Raw genomic sequence first — 15470 nt, forward strand, 5'->3', positions numbered from 1 at the left:
CACTTTTTATGGAAGAAGTTAGTGAATTCCCAGGTCAGTTTTGGAGAAATTTAGTTGGAGGCATTTGAAAGCCATTCAAGTGAGTAGATATCCAGGAAGCAATTGGATAAAGAATTCTGAATCAGACAGACCTGGGTTTGGATCCTAAATCTACTAATTGTCTTTCTATCATTTCATAAGTCTCCATTTCCTCATCTGTGAAATGAATTAACCAATATTCCCTGTCATAATTAGGTTTAATTCAATTAATTAATATTTGTAAAATATGGACCAACGGTAGTAAACATTTTCTTGGAACATGCAAATTAAGAGGACAGATACAAAAGATAATCAGTTCTATGTAATTTGAGATGGTTAAAGAAAAAAGTAAAGCAAGTACAGGTCATAGGAGGTGGGATTTAAAATGTATAGACTCAGGACTGAAGTGCAAAGCAGCAAGTTTGGTAGTTATAGTTGAAAACATTGATAGCTACTGAAAAAAGGAACACAAGAGCCTTTGCCTTTAACTTAGGAAATGAGAAACACAGGGGTGAGTTGTATGTTAGGAAATACCTAGCCTTCAAATATCTCAAAATTAGCAACAGGAAAAATGTAAACCTGAGCATTAGTGCTCTTGTGTACCCATTATCACCTCCTTCATATAAATGATGAGAAAAATTGATCAAGAAAACCCTTGATTTTCTGAAAGTCTAGAATATTTTCTTTCTCCTGTTTCCTCCCTTCCCATACTTTGCATACAGCTAGAACCCTAAAATTTCAAGTTACAGTTTTATTTTTATGTCTGTGTTCTATAAAATTTCACCTAGTCTATTTTTACTTAAACTTCTCCTTCAGTGACTCTCCCCCACTCATTGTGTCTTCTTCAAAGAGAAGAGGAGAATAAATTTGTCCTGGATCTGCTTAGTCTTCACTCCATAGACGATAGGATTGAGAGCGGGGGGGATGGCCACATAGAGGTTGGCAAACAGGATAAGCACATTTCGAGGGACACTATGCCCAAAGCGATGGGCAAGGATGGAGAAGAAGGCAGGTGTGTAAAACATGAGGATGACACAGACATGAGAACCACAAGTGCTGAGGGCCTTCTGGCGGGCACCCTGAGATGAGAGCTGAAAGACAGCACGGAGGATGAAGGTATAGGAAACAGCAATAATGATCACATCTGAGATGACAGTCATAAGAGGCACAGAAAAGCCATACCAGATGTTGATGGAGATGTCAGCAGAGGCAAGCCGAGCAACACCTATGTGCTCACAGTATGTGTGTGGTATGATGCGCGTCCCACAGAAGGGTAACCGTTTCAGCAGAAAAACATCTGGCAAGATGACAGAGAAGCTCCTCACAACAATGCTCGCTGCAAGCTTGATGATCACCTGCGGAGTCAGGATGGTGGTGTACCTCAAGGGGAAGCAGATGGCAACGTAGCGATCAAATGCCATGGCCAACAGGATGGCTGAGTCGACTACAAAGCTGAAGTGGAGGAAAAACATCTGGGTGAGACAGCCAGAGAAGGTTATTTCCTGGGAGTGCAGCCAGAGGTTAGTGAGGAGTTTGGGCACTGTGGCAGTGGACAGGATGAGGTCCGTGGTAGCCAGCATAGCTAGGAAGAAAAACATGGGCTCATGGAGGCTGTGCTCCACTGCAATGAGGTAGAGGAGGGTGCAGTTACCCACAAGAGCCAGAACATAGAAGACACAAAAGGGAATCCCGATCCAGATGTGAAACTTCTCCAAGCCAGGTATCCCCACAAGGATAAAGGAACCAGGATTGTAACAGCTCAGATTATACATGGTCTCCTCCGTCTGGGATCCACTGGCTTTGGGGCTCTGAGGACACATCAGCGATAGAATGGGCTGGGACTGACCATGGTAGGTGACTGCAACTGTCGCATTCAGGTGTCTTGCCTGAGTGTCCCCTCTGTCCCCTGGATGTTGACACCTATAGAATTGACTTTTTATTACCCCTTTTCTTTGCCAGTGGCCCCACTTCATTTCTTTTATACATTTATTAATACACATTACAGAATGCTTTTTTTGTAGATCAGCAATTTCATGTGATTAAACCTAAGTAACTGTGTCTATTTCTCAATGTAGATTATTTGTAATAAGCCTGGGCTCAAATGGAGAAAGAAATTATTACATTATACATGAAGAAAAGGTCTGTGTATGTAAGAGAGAGGGAGGGCAGTGGAGGGAGACAAGTAGAATAAATTACAACTATTAAATGGGATGAGCTTTGAGAAATGGACTTTTATAGAGCAAATATTAGGTTTCTGCCAATGGTTTTTAGAAAATAAATTGAAGATGTGGTCTATGTATACAATGGAATATTACTCAGCCATTAGAAACGACAAATACCCACCATTTGCTTCGACATGGATGGAACTGGAGGGTATTATGCTGAGTGAAGTAAGTCAATCGGAGAAGGACAAACATTATATGGTCTCATTCATTTGGGGAATATAAAAAATAATGAAAGGGAATAAAGGGGAAAGGAGAAAATATGAGTGAGCAATATCAGAAAGGGAGACAGAACATGAAAGACTCCTAACTCTGGGAATGAAATAACTCCTAACTCTAGGAAACTAAGGGTAGTGGAAGGGGAGGAGAGCGGGGGGTGGGGGTGACTGGGTGGCGGGCACTGAGGTGGGCACTTGACGGGATGAGCACTGGATGTTATTCTGTATGTTGGCAAATTGAACACCAATAAAAAATAAATTTATTATTTAAAAAAAGCTAAAAAAATAAACTGAAGAACTTCAATAGAGTAATACAAGGAATAATTAAAAGGGAAGGAAAAATAAAGAATAGATTCTAGAGGGGTAGGTGATACAGGAGATTTTGTTACCCAGAGATTGACATATGGTTCAGATTAGGAGGGTTGCTTCCCGGAATGTGAAAATAAGAGAATTCATCCACCAACAAGTGCACAAGGTCAGGTAAGCAGCTTTCTCCTGACTCAGGCAAAGGGTAGTGAGCTCAGAGGATGATTTATGGCTTCAGGGATGATGATGCCCTGAATCTTGGAGGATCTCTGCCCCCTAACTTAGTAGAGCAGACAGTTTATCCACCAGTGAGTGTAACAATGCCTCTGTAACAGATACCAGCCAGTGTGATTAGCCTGGGCAAAGTCAAGCAGAGCAGATTCTCACCTCCTAGAGATAAAATTAAAAATAATAAAACAGTGCTGCCCTAATGTTTTCGTTTCTGGTCTGCCAGTACTTGGACCCCATCTTTGCACTAATTAGGGCTTGCCTTTGGAGGTTCTTTTTGTATTTCAGTTTTAACTCTACTGTATGGGGCATCCCAGGTGGCTCAGCGGTTTAGCACTGCCTTTAGCCCAGGGTGTGATCCTGGAGACCCAGGATTGAGTCCCACATCAGGTTCCCTGCATGGAGCCTGCTTCTCCCTCTGCCTGTCTCTCTGTGTCTCTCATGAATGAATAAATAAAATCTTTAAAAAAAAAGTTTAACTCCACTGTATGATCTATTTTATAAAGTACTTTGACAGGGACCAGTAACAGTGATAGCCGAGAGTGTAGAGTTGGAGACGCCAGCACAAGTGGAGCCATCCTTCGGCCCCTTTCGGGAGAGATCTAGTTCTTATCCTCTCCAAAAAATTTACAAAATCATTCAAAAAGCTTTGAAGGAAAGGAAGTGGATTTTTCAGACAGGTCATAACAGTTCCATACTGTTATGTCTGGCAGAAATGTGTGGTTGTGTGACAGGGAGGGAGGAACAGATTGAGACGTGGGATTTTGTGGCAATTCTGGAGAAGCCCAGTCAAAGCTTTACATAGTGAGGTTCTCTCATGTAGGGAATGATTCTGTCATTGTCCGAGTCCTTAATCAGTCAAAGTGAAAAAACATTGACCTGGGTTGAATCTAACCAGTTCCCACTGTCCAAAAGCAGCCCCTCATCCCTGCCCCAATCGCGACTCATCCTCTATGCCCGTGAGGATGTAGACTCTAAATTCCACCTACAGATCTGATGTAGGCTAACCACCTGTGGGCACTGAATTTGTGAGAATAATGGTATTCACAGAGTCTTTGAAAACCTCCCTAAAAGAACAACCACCTCATCTCGTGTGGTATGAAAAGTAGACAGACTGAGAAGGTCCCAAAATGTCTCTATAATTTAGGCTACATTGCAACTCAGTCTCTCGAAGCACAGACTCACTGCCTTCCAAGAAGGGTCCCGGGGAATAAATTTAATGTGGAGAAAAATGAGCCACTAATTATTAAAACTACAAAGGAGATCAATAGAAAACATACAAACCAAGGTTTGCTGCTTTGGTCCGAATCTACTCTGACTTCACTTCTTTCACCCAAAGAGCTCTTTTTTTTTTTTTTTTTTCTTCCGGATTCCCCGTTGTACTCCTGGTTACATTAGTTGGTCTACAGTTGAGATCAGTCGTTTTCTGCCAGGAGCTGTCTCCTTATGAAGTCATAGGTGTCAGCAGGACTCCTTCCTCTCAGAGTCATGTCCTCTAGGACACAGACCCTATCTGGACACTGAGTAAACACCAAACTATATTGTTTGATAAAAATTAAAAAGTCAGTGTAGCATTTTTCTCTTCCCTAATAGGCTGTAGTTTTGAGCTCACCAAATTGTCTTCTACCTTGTGCTTTACAGGAGGAGTGGGAAATATCTGCTTAGAGGAAACAAGTAAAATTTTAGGCTGGGAGATGTTCCATAAGAGGTGAAGTGAAAGTTTTTATGTGCTACCTTCTATTCCCAGGAAATAGAGTTCATGCTATGTGGGTACCACCAGTTTTTCCATCCCCAGAGAGGGGATGAGGTCAACCATATTAACTCTTTTCCCTTGAGATGGAATGTACCATGGTGATTTCAGTAGGCTGTAGATATTGGATTCCTAAGAGATTCAGTCTAGACAATTTAGACACATTGAGACAGAATTCTCAGGGGCCTAAGAATGTTCCTGTACATGTGGTATTCTTTAATTAGTCTATTTGTGTAAACTTGCAGCAATATTGTATGAATATGATTAAAGTTTTCTTGTCTTGACATTGGAATGTAAGACCTTTGACTTGTTCTTCAAAAAATTTCATAGCCAGAGGCACCTGGGTGGCTCAGTCATTTACATCTGTCTCTGGATTTCAGTTTTGGTCATGGTCTCAGGGTCATGAGATAGAGCCCCAAGGGGTCTGGGATTCTCTCTCTCCTTCTCCCTCTGCTCCTCCTCCCATCCCCCCCTTAAAAAAATTTCTTAGCCATTCTTTGCACTTTGCATTGCCAAAAACCTTATAAACAGTTTCTCAATTTATAAACACACACACACACACACAGAGTTTGTTTTGATTGCATTGAATCTGTATATCAATACGTAAATATCTGATATGTTCGTAATATTATATCTTTAAAAGCATGATATATTCTATTATTAACATAGTCTTCTTTTAATTTCCCTAATAATGGTTTAAAAACTAATTTGAAAAGATATCTATATACCCATGTTCATTGCAGCATTACTTATAACAATCAAGATATGGAAACAAGCTAAGAGGTATCCATTCATGGATGAATGGAAAAGAAAACGTGATACATATATGTGTGTATGTATGTATCAGCCATAAAAAGATAATGAAATCTTGCCATTGTGACAACACAGATGAACCTTGAGGTATTATGCTAAGTGAAATATGTCAGACAGAGAAAGACAAACATTATATGACCTCACTTATATGTGGAATCTTAAAAACTACAATAAGACAAACAAAAACAAGTTCATAAAGGCAGGGAGCATACTAGTGGTTGCCAAAGGGGGGGAGTGAGGGGTGGACAAAATGAGTGAAAGTGGTCAAAGGTACAAACTTCCAGTTATGTAATAAATAAGTCATGGAGAAAGAATATACAGCAAGGGAACTATAATTATAATCGTTAACTAGACTTACTATGGTGAACACCTTGCAGTGTATACAAATATTGAATCATTGTGTTGCATACCTGAAACTAATACAGTGCTATATATGTCAATTACAACTCAGTTAAAAAACACAAATACTCTTTTTTTATGGGGTGCAGAATGTTTATTTTCTATAGGTATTATAAAAATTACCATAGATTCCATGGCTTTAAATGCCATAAATCACAGTAATTATCTTACAGTTTTATAGTTCAGAGGTTCAGTGTAGTTCTCACTGGGCTAAAATCAAAGTGTTGAGAAGGCTGCTTCTCTTTTTGGAAGCTCTAGAAGAGAAATTCTTTCCTTGCTTTCTCTAGTAACTAGAAATACTTTCTCTGCATCTGAAACCCCCTCCTTCCATCTTCAAAGAAAGCAATATTCCTTCTGCCCTTCTTCCATATTCAGTTCCCCTCTGACTCTCCCCTTGGGCCTTCCTCTTTCACTTTTAAGAATATCTGTGATTACATTTGGGCCAGCTAGACATCCTGGCATAATCTCCCTATTTTTAAAGTCTACTGATGAGTTTCATCTGAATATCTTAATGCCCCATGGCCATGTAACCTAACATAATCAGAGAGGTTTAAGATGGAGATACTATTTGAGTGACCATTATTCTGCCTATCACACCAAGTTTCAGAGTTTGTAAATTATGTTTGACGAACTCACTATTCTTGATTAATTTAATCTCTAGATATATTGTCAATAATAGATGCATTTAAACATGTCATTTTGTTTTGTTCATTTCTCCTTGCTTCTTTTTTTTAATTCCTTTTTTAAAAGATTTTATTTATTTATTCATGAGAGAAACAGAGAGAGAGAGAGAGAGAGAGGGAGAGACACAGGAAGGGGGAGAAGTAGGCTTCATGCAGGAAGCCTGACTGGGACTCCATCCCAGGTCTCTAGATCATGCCCTGGGCTGAAGGTGGCGCTAAACCACTGAGCCACCGGGCAGCCCTCTCCTTGCTTCTTAGTGAATATTTTACATATTGAGGCTATCTTGTAATATACATACATAATGCCTGTTTTCACATATCCTGGTGATTTGCAGCACAGTTCTGAGTGGGAGAGTCCCTCTGACTTTTCTTTCTCTTTTTGACTTCTTTCTTGTGCTCATTCTTCCAGTTACCTCATTCTATTCTTAGCAGTCTGTCCTGAATCAAAGCTTAGTGTGGTGGCTTCTGATCCTGATCCAATGATCATTTCATGGACATCACAGATCTAGTTACTGGCACGAAAGGAAGATTAATTCTTCAGTTCCTTGGGGCAGACTGTGTATCTAAACTCTAACATCTCCCGATAAACATTTTCTATAAATGGAATTCTAGAAAGTGGTTTGATGCCAGTTTGGGGGTGTGTGTGGATGATATGTGTGTGTGTGTGTGTTTAATTTATGTTTTTGAGCAGGAACCCTATCCCCTATCTCAAGTAGTGACCTCAGTTTTGGTCTGCTGCATGAAAGAACTTGTCAAAATCTTGCAGGAGCTGAATTTCTTTCTAGGCTACTAGTTTGTTCTATATCTGGAACTCAGTATTTATGGATTTGTGAACCTCCTGACCCATAGTCCTTGTTTTATTTTTTTTTCCTTGATCCACAAAAATGTCATTAGTGTTTAGGGATCACAATTCCACAATATTTATTTTCCCAGAGCCTAAAAACAAATATTTGGTCTATTTCCCCATTTTTCTATTAAAGTGGGAGAGAAAGTTTCATTTGTACCATTTACTTCTTATAGACTAAAGATAAAGTAAATGTGTTCATTTCTAAAATGACCACTCTCAAACTTCTCAGCTCTCCTTCTTCACATGGGTGATGCCTTTAGGTGCAGAGATGCAGTGGAGGAATAGTTAAAGTGTTCAGAAAAGTCTTCTCCTGCCTTCTAGGACATCATATCTCTGATATAACCTGACAAATTCTCAGTTTCCTACTGATGTTTCCTCAGCCACCTTGGAGCTGCTTACAATTTCCTTGAGAACTACGTCAGGTAGATTTAGAATGTCAAGGTGCTTTAGTGTCAGAATATGGAATGAATAGGATGTAGACATTATGTTTCCTGTGAATGGAATGTGATTAAAAGAGCCACAAGCAATGTGACTGCATGCCAAACTAAAAGTCAGTACTCTAAGGAAAGTCAGTAAACCAGACATTAAGTGGAAAAAAATACAAGAATAAAATCTTTAGAAGAAAGCATAGGAGACCACTTTTATAATCTTGAATAGTTAAAGATGTTGAAAATAACGTTTAGGTCCAAAATGGAGCTGTTCCTGCCTGGGATCCCACATTAGCAAACCAAAACTTAGACAACTTATGTGCCCCTGTCAGTACTCCACTTGACCATACACACAGTATATCCATCAGCCATGCCCCAGATGCCAAGCCAACTCTGCCCTTCTTATCCCACATAAGGTTGATTAAGTGGTCCCTGCCAGTCAGATATTTTCTATTTGCTCTCCTTGTTGCTTATTCTTTAACCCATGAAAGTTTTTTGCCTTCAGCTCCATTTTGTGGTTGTCTGAAAGGAGACTATCCACATCATGAAGTATTTAAAAACCTCATGTATCACTTAAGTTATCTCCCTTAATCATTTTCTCAACAAATATTTTCTTAAAAGGAACCAGAAACAATAAGCTTTCGGAGAATGATAAATTATGTGGAAAATATAGTTAATGATATTATGATAACTTTGTATGGTGACAAAGGGTAACTATACCTACAGTGATCACTTTGCAGTATATATAACTGTGGAATCATTTTATTGCACATCTGAAACTAACATATTATTACATGACAACTATACTCCAATTCAAAATTTTTAATACTCCAACTAATATTTTTAAATGAAAAATTCAACTTCAAAAAAATTTAAAGTTCCTCTCAACTATAGACACCATTAAAGAGATGCATATGCAAGCCAGAGAGAGACAGAGAGAGAGAGAAAATAGTCCAATATTCATCAAAAATACATTCAACAAAGGACTTGTATCCAGAATCTATCAGAATTCCACAAATCAATAATAAAAAAGACAAAACAATCTAATTGTAAAATAGACAAATGATTTGAACAGACATGTTATTGTAATTTTAAAATTGAGGAAGATTTGAAAAACCTCCCAAGACACAGAAGTCCAGGGCCAGATGGCTTCCCAGGGGAATTCTATCAAACGTTTAAAGAAGAAACCATACCTATTCTACTAAAGCTGTTTGGAAAGATAGAAAGAGATGGAGTACTTCCAAAATCATTCTATGAGGCCAGCATCACCTTAACTCCGAAACCAGACAAAGACCCCACCAAAAAGGAGAATTACAGACCAATATCCCTGATGAACATGGATGCAAAAATTCTCAACAAGATACTAGCCAATAGGATCCAACAATACATTAAGAAAATCTTCACCATGACCAAGTAGGATTTATCCCCGGGACACAAGGCTGGTTCAACACTCCTAAAACAATCAATGTGATTCATCACATCAGCAAGAGAAAAATCAAGAACCATATGATCCTCTCATTAGATGCAGAGAAAGCATTTGACAAAATACAGCATCCATTCCTGATCAAAACTCTTCAGAGTTTAGAGATAGAGGGAACATTCCTCAACATCTTAAAAGCCATCTACGAAAAGCCCACAGCAAATATCACTCTCAATGGGGAAGCACTGGGAGCCTTTCCCCTAAGATCAGGAACAAGACAGGGATGTCCCCTCTCACCACTGCTATTCAACATAGTACTGGAAGTCCCCGCCTCAGCAGTCAGACAACAAAAAGACATAAAAGGCATTCAAATTGGCAAAGAAGTAAAACTCTCCCTCTTTGCAGATGACATGATACTCTACATAGAAAACCCAAAAGCCTCCACCCCAAGATTGCTAGAACTCATACAGCAATTTGGTAGTGTGGCAGGATACAAAATCAATGCCCAGAATCAGTGGCATTTCTATACACTAACAATGAGACTGAAGAAAGAGAAATTCAGGAGTCATCCCATTTACAATTGTACCCAAAAGCATAAGATACCTAGGAATAAACCTAACCAAAGAGGTAAAGGATCTATACCCTAAAAACTATAGAACACTTCTGAAAGAAATTGAGGAAGACACAAAGAGATGGAAAAATATTCCATGCTCATGGATTGGCAGAATTAATATTGTAAAAATGTCAATGTTACCCAAGGCAATTTACACGTTTAATGCAATCCCTATCAAAATACCATGGACTTTCTTCAGAGAGTTAGAACAAATTATTTTAAGATTTGTGTGGAATCAGAAAAGACCCCGAATAGCCAGGGGAATTTTAAAAAAGAAAACCATAGCTGGGGGCATCACAATGCCAGATTTCAGGTTGTACTACAAAGCTGTGGTCATCAAGACACTGTGGTACTGGCACAAAAACAGACACATAGATCAATGGAACAGAATAGAGAACCCAGAAGTGGACCCTGAACTTTATGGTCAACTAATATTCGATAAAAGAGGAAAGACTATCCATTGGAAGAAAGACAGTCTCTTCAATAAATGGTGCTGGGGAAATTGGACATCCACATGCAGAGGAATGAAACTAGACCACTCTCTTGCACCATACACAAAGAGAAACTCAAAATGGATGAAAGATCTAAATGTGAGACAAGATTCCATCAAAATCCTAGAGGAGAACACAGGCAACACCCTTTTTGAACACTGCCACAGTAACTTCTTGCAAGGTACATCCACCAAGGCAAGAGAAACAAAAGCAAAAATGAACTATTGGGACTTCATCAAGATAAGAAGCTTTTGCACAGCAAAGGATACAATCAACAAAACTAAAAGACAACCTACAGAATGGGAGAAGATATTTGCAATTGACATATCAGATAAGGGGCTAGTTTCCAAGATCTATAAAGAACTTATTACACTCAACACCAAAGAAGCAAACAATCCAGTCATGAAATGGGCAAAAGACACGAAGAGAAATCTCACAGAGGAAGACATAGACATGGCCAACAAGCACATGAGAAAATGCTCCACATCACTGGCCATCAGGGAAATACAAATCAAAACCACAATGAGATACCACCTCACACCAGTGAGAATGGGGAAAATTAACAAGGCAGGAAACCACAAATGTTGGAGAGGATGTGGAGAAAAGGGAACCCTCTTACACTGTTGGTGGGAATGTGAACTGGTGCAGCCACTCTGGAAAACTGTGTGGAGGTTCCTCAAAGAGTTAAAAATAGACCTGCCCTACGGCCCAGCAATTGCACTGTTGGGGATTTACCCCAAAGATACAGATGCAATGAAACGCCAGGACACCTGCACCCCGATGTTTCTAGCAGCAATGTCCACAATAGCCAAACTGTGGAAGGAGCCTCGGTGTCCATCGAAAGATGAATGGATAAAGAAGCTGTGGTCTATGTATACAATGGAATATTACTCAGCCATTAGAAACGACAAATACCCACCATTTGCTTCGACGTGGATGGAACTGGAGGGTATTATGCTGAGTGAAGTAAGTCAATCGGAGAAGGACAAACAGTGTATGTTCTCATTCTTTTGGGGAATAAAAATAATAGTGAAAGGGAATATGAGGGAAGGGAGAAGAAATGTTGGGAAATATCAGAAAGGGAGACAGAACATAAAGACTCCTAACTCTGGGAAACGAACTAGGGGTGGTGGAAGGGGAGGAGGGCGGGGGGTGGGGGTGAGTGTGTGACGGGCACTGAGGGGGACACTTGACTGGATGAACACTGGGTGTTATTCTGTATGTTGGTAAATTGAACACCAATAAAAAATAAATTTTAAAAAAACTCAGAAAAAAAATTTTGTAATAGTATAAAAGCAATCATAAGATCTGAAAAACAATGTTCACTACTGGATGTACTAAGTCCCATGAGCAAATCATTAGTCACTCTGAGCTTTGCTTTTCTTACCTGGTTTGTAAAATGAATGATAATCCATTTTACCTTATATATTTTCTTTATGCCCCAAATCAGATAATATATATTGTGCTTAGATAACTGTATAAGATGTTTTATGAAAATATTCCACAATGGATAGGATTTCATATTTGGCTTCCAGAAAATTGTTCAATTTGACCAAACAACTAATTCAATTTGACCAAACAACTATTACAAAGAAACTCTTCTATTGTATTTCTTGCTATTTATACTAACTCTGATATTGCTTTTTTGAAATTTCACCTTTAGCCTATTTATCTCAGTTCGGTTTTGAAAATAGAGTCACTAGCTAGTTCTCCCTAACTGTAAAGGTTTTCTGAAAACCACTGTGCTTTGAAATGCTGAGCAGCAGTTTCATAAGTTATTAAAATTTTTAAAACCTGAAAAAAAATAAAATAAAATTGAGGAAGATTTGAACGGACATTAAGTAAAGTTATGAATAGCCAATTTGCACAAGAAAAAAGTGCTTGTGAGTTCAGGAATATACACATTAAAATCACAATAAAATAGCACGATAGATTACTAAAGTACTTAAAATTATGATGACTTAAAGATTCATATGTTGTCAAGGATAAGTAGCAGTCCAAATCCTCACATGTTATTGGTGAGTGTGTAGAGTGTGTAAAATGCTGACAACATTGTAAGAAACTGTAGCACTTATCTTAAAGCAAAATATATGTCTATCTTGTAACAAGGAAATTCAACTTTTAGGTATATTCTCAAGAAGAATTAAGCACATGTCCACCACAAAAAGACATCTATAAAAATGCTCATAACACCTTGATTCATAATATCCAATAATTGAAGAAACTTCAGATATGTCTTAACAGGAGAATGGATAGATTGTCTCTATCCCTACGATACTATGAACATTAATAAGCAGAAGAGAACAAATCACTGATACATAAAATGATATGAATAAAGAAAAAAAATGTTAAGTGAGGTGAAAGGCTTATATAATGGAATTAAGTGTATGATTCATTTAAAAGAAGATCCAAACAGGTGAAGTTGAGATTCGATCTCAAGGAGCAGAGGAATTCATCCTGTCAAAATAACCTTCCCATAGATGACTTAAAATCATGTGTATAGGGGGCAGGGAGAGGAGAAGAGAAAGAATCTGAAGGCACTGTAAAATAATCGAAAATAGTCAGAAACCAAAAAAAAAAAAAAAAAAAGTCAGAAACCAAAAGGGAGTATGCCCTTCGTAAAAAGGAAATAACATTGGGGGAGTTTCCTGTTTTTGTGTCTTTTCAACTGAGACATACAAGGTAACACAATTAAAATTTGTAGAGAAGCTCAATTAGGGAAATAATTTAAAAAAGAAAATACAGGTCTACCACATATGCTGGAAAGTGAAAAGAAATATCCACAGAAGAAAGAGTTTGAAATTCCCATATAAATACTGACCACATCTCTAAAGTACACATGTTTAAGGAAGACTCCATACAACCTAAGTAAAGTTACAAGACCTGAGGAGCTATTTTAGCTGCTACCTATTGCAGACAAGATGGAATTTGAGATCAGCCAAGTAAACTGCCTGAATAAATAAATTTAACTCAGAAAACTATAACAGAATCTAGATTTTTGGCAGCGTATCATTCACAATTTCTGGAGTACAATAGGCAATCCAAAATTACAGTTAGTCCCATATGGTTAATATGAGAAAAATAGAAAGAACATGACCCATGTTCAAAAAAAAAAAAAAAGCAATCAATGGAGGGTGACTGAGACAGATATTTGAATGAGTGGACACAAAATTTAAAGCAGCTACTTTAATTATAGTCAAGGACACAAGGATAAATATGTTTTTAATGAATGAGCAAGTAGGAAATCTCAGCAGAAAAATTAAAATTATTTTGAAATAATGAAAAGTATAAAACCATAAAAACAATAACTGAAACTTAAAACTGCTAAAAGGGCTAAAAAAAAAATGATAAGAGATAAGAGAAGAAAGTAAGGAATTTGAAGACGGATTAATTACAGTTATACAGTCTGAGGGAAAAGAAAACTGGATACCAAGGACACCTGAGTGGTTCAATGGTTGAGCATCTGCCTTTGGCTCAGGGCGTGATCCTGGGGTCCTGGGATCAAGTCCCACATCGGGCTTCCGTGGGGAGTCTGCTTCTCCCTCTGCCTATGCCTCTGCCTCTCTCTGTGTGTCTCTCATGAATAAATAAATAAAAATCTAAAAAAAATTTTTTTAAACCCCAAAACTAGATATCCACCTGCAGAAGAATGAAATTGAACTTATACTCTACCCAAAAGTCAACTCAAAATGGATTAAACACATATATACCTTGAAACTGTGAGGCTACTAGAGGAAAAAAAAGGGAAAAATCTCTCTGACATTGGTCTGGGCATGATTTTTTTGGACATGAGACCAAAAGCATAGACAACAAAAGTAAAACATGATGTGGGTTGGGGAAAAGTATTTGCAAACCATGCCCCTAATAAGAAGTTAATACCCAAAATAACATAAGAAAGAGGTTCAAACAACTTGAAAGCCAAAAACCAAAACCAAAAACAAAACAAAACAAAACAACCTTGTTTTTTTAATGAGCAAAGGACCTGAATAACTATTTCTCCAAAGCAGATACAAACGGCTAAAGGGCTTTTTAAAAAAAGGTGGCTAAGTGTGACAATAAGCACAGAACTAACCAACAGAAAAATTCAAATCAAAACCAAAGTGAGATATCACTTCACACATATTAGAATGACTATTATTAAAAAGACAAAAAAATAAATGTTGATGAAGATGTGGAGAAAAAAGACACTCGCACACTGTTGTGGGAAGACAAAGTGATATATTCACTATGAATAACACTATGGGAGGTTCCTCAAAAAATCACATAGAATTATTATATGATCCAGCAATCTCGCTTCTTGCTATATATCTGAAGGAAATGAAATCTGCATCTTGAAAAGATATCTGCATTCCCCTGTTCATTGCAGCATTATTCACAAGAGCCAAGACATGAAAATAACCCAATTGTTCATCACCAGATGAATGGATAAACCAAATGTGGTGTACACACACACAATACACACACAGTGGTATATTATTCAGCTTTAAAAAAAAAAAAAGGAATTTCTGCCTTTTGTGACAACATGGATGGACTTAGAGGACATTATGCTAAGTGAAATAAGTCAGACGAAGACAAACACTGCATGATCTCCCTTATCTGTGGCATCTATAACAGTCAAAGTCATAGAACTAGAGTAGAATTGTAGTTACCAGTGGCTAGGAGCTGAGGGAAATGAGGAGATGTTGGCCAAAGGATACAAAATTTTAGTTATGCAGTATAAATAAGTTTTGGAGAGGTAACACAGGGCATGATGACTATAGTTAATAATAGTAGGGGGGTCTGGGTGACTCAGTTGGTTAAGCATCAGACTTTTGGTTTCAGCCCAGACCATGATCTCAAGGTCGTGGGATTGAGGCCTCCACATTCATCCAGATAGTCTGCTTCAGATTTGTTCTCCCTCCCCCTCCCCCTTACCCTTCCACCTACTCATTTGCCTGTTCTTTCAGTTTTTCTTCTCTCTAAAATAAGTAAATAAAATCCTAAAAAATACTGTATTGTATACTTGAAATTTGCTAAGAGAATAAATCTTAAGTA

General features: G+C 38.1%; 1 protein-coding gene across 1 annotated transcript; it reads right to left on the bottom strand.

Moving 5' to 3' along the window:
• Positions 1 to 848: 848 nt before the first annotated feature.
• On the bottom strand, positions 849 to 1790 carry LOC112911736 (olfactory receptor 52H1-like). Its single transcript, XM_025988413.1, has one exon. The coding sequence runs from the start codon at positions 1788 to 1790 to the stop codon at positions 849 to 851; it is 942 nt and encodes a 313-aa protein (XP_025844198.1).
• Between the last annotated feature and the right edge of the window lie 13680 nt (positions 1791 to 15470).

Source organism: Vulpes vulpes, chromosome 11 (assembly GCF_048418805.1).
Source record: "Vulpes vulpes isolate BD-2025 chromosome 11, VulVul3, whole genome shotgun sequence".
Lineage (NCBI taxonomy): Eukaryota > Metazoa > Chordata > Mammalia > Carnivora > Canidae > Vulpes > Vulpes vulpes.

Excerpts from the sequence above, each read along its gene's own strand:
- LOC112911736 (XM_025988413.1), bottom strand. The coding sequence starts at position 1,790 with ATGTATAATCTGAGCTGTTACAATCCTGGTTCCTTTATCCTTGTGGGG.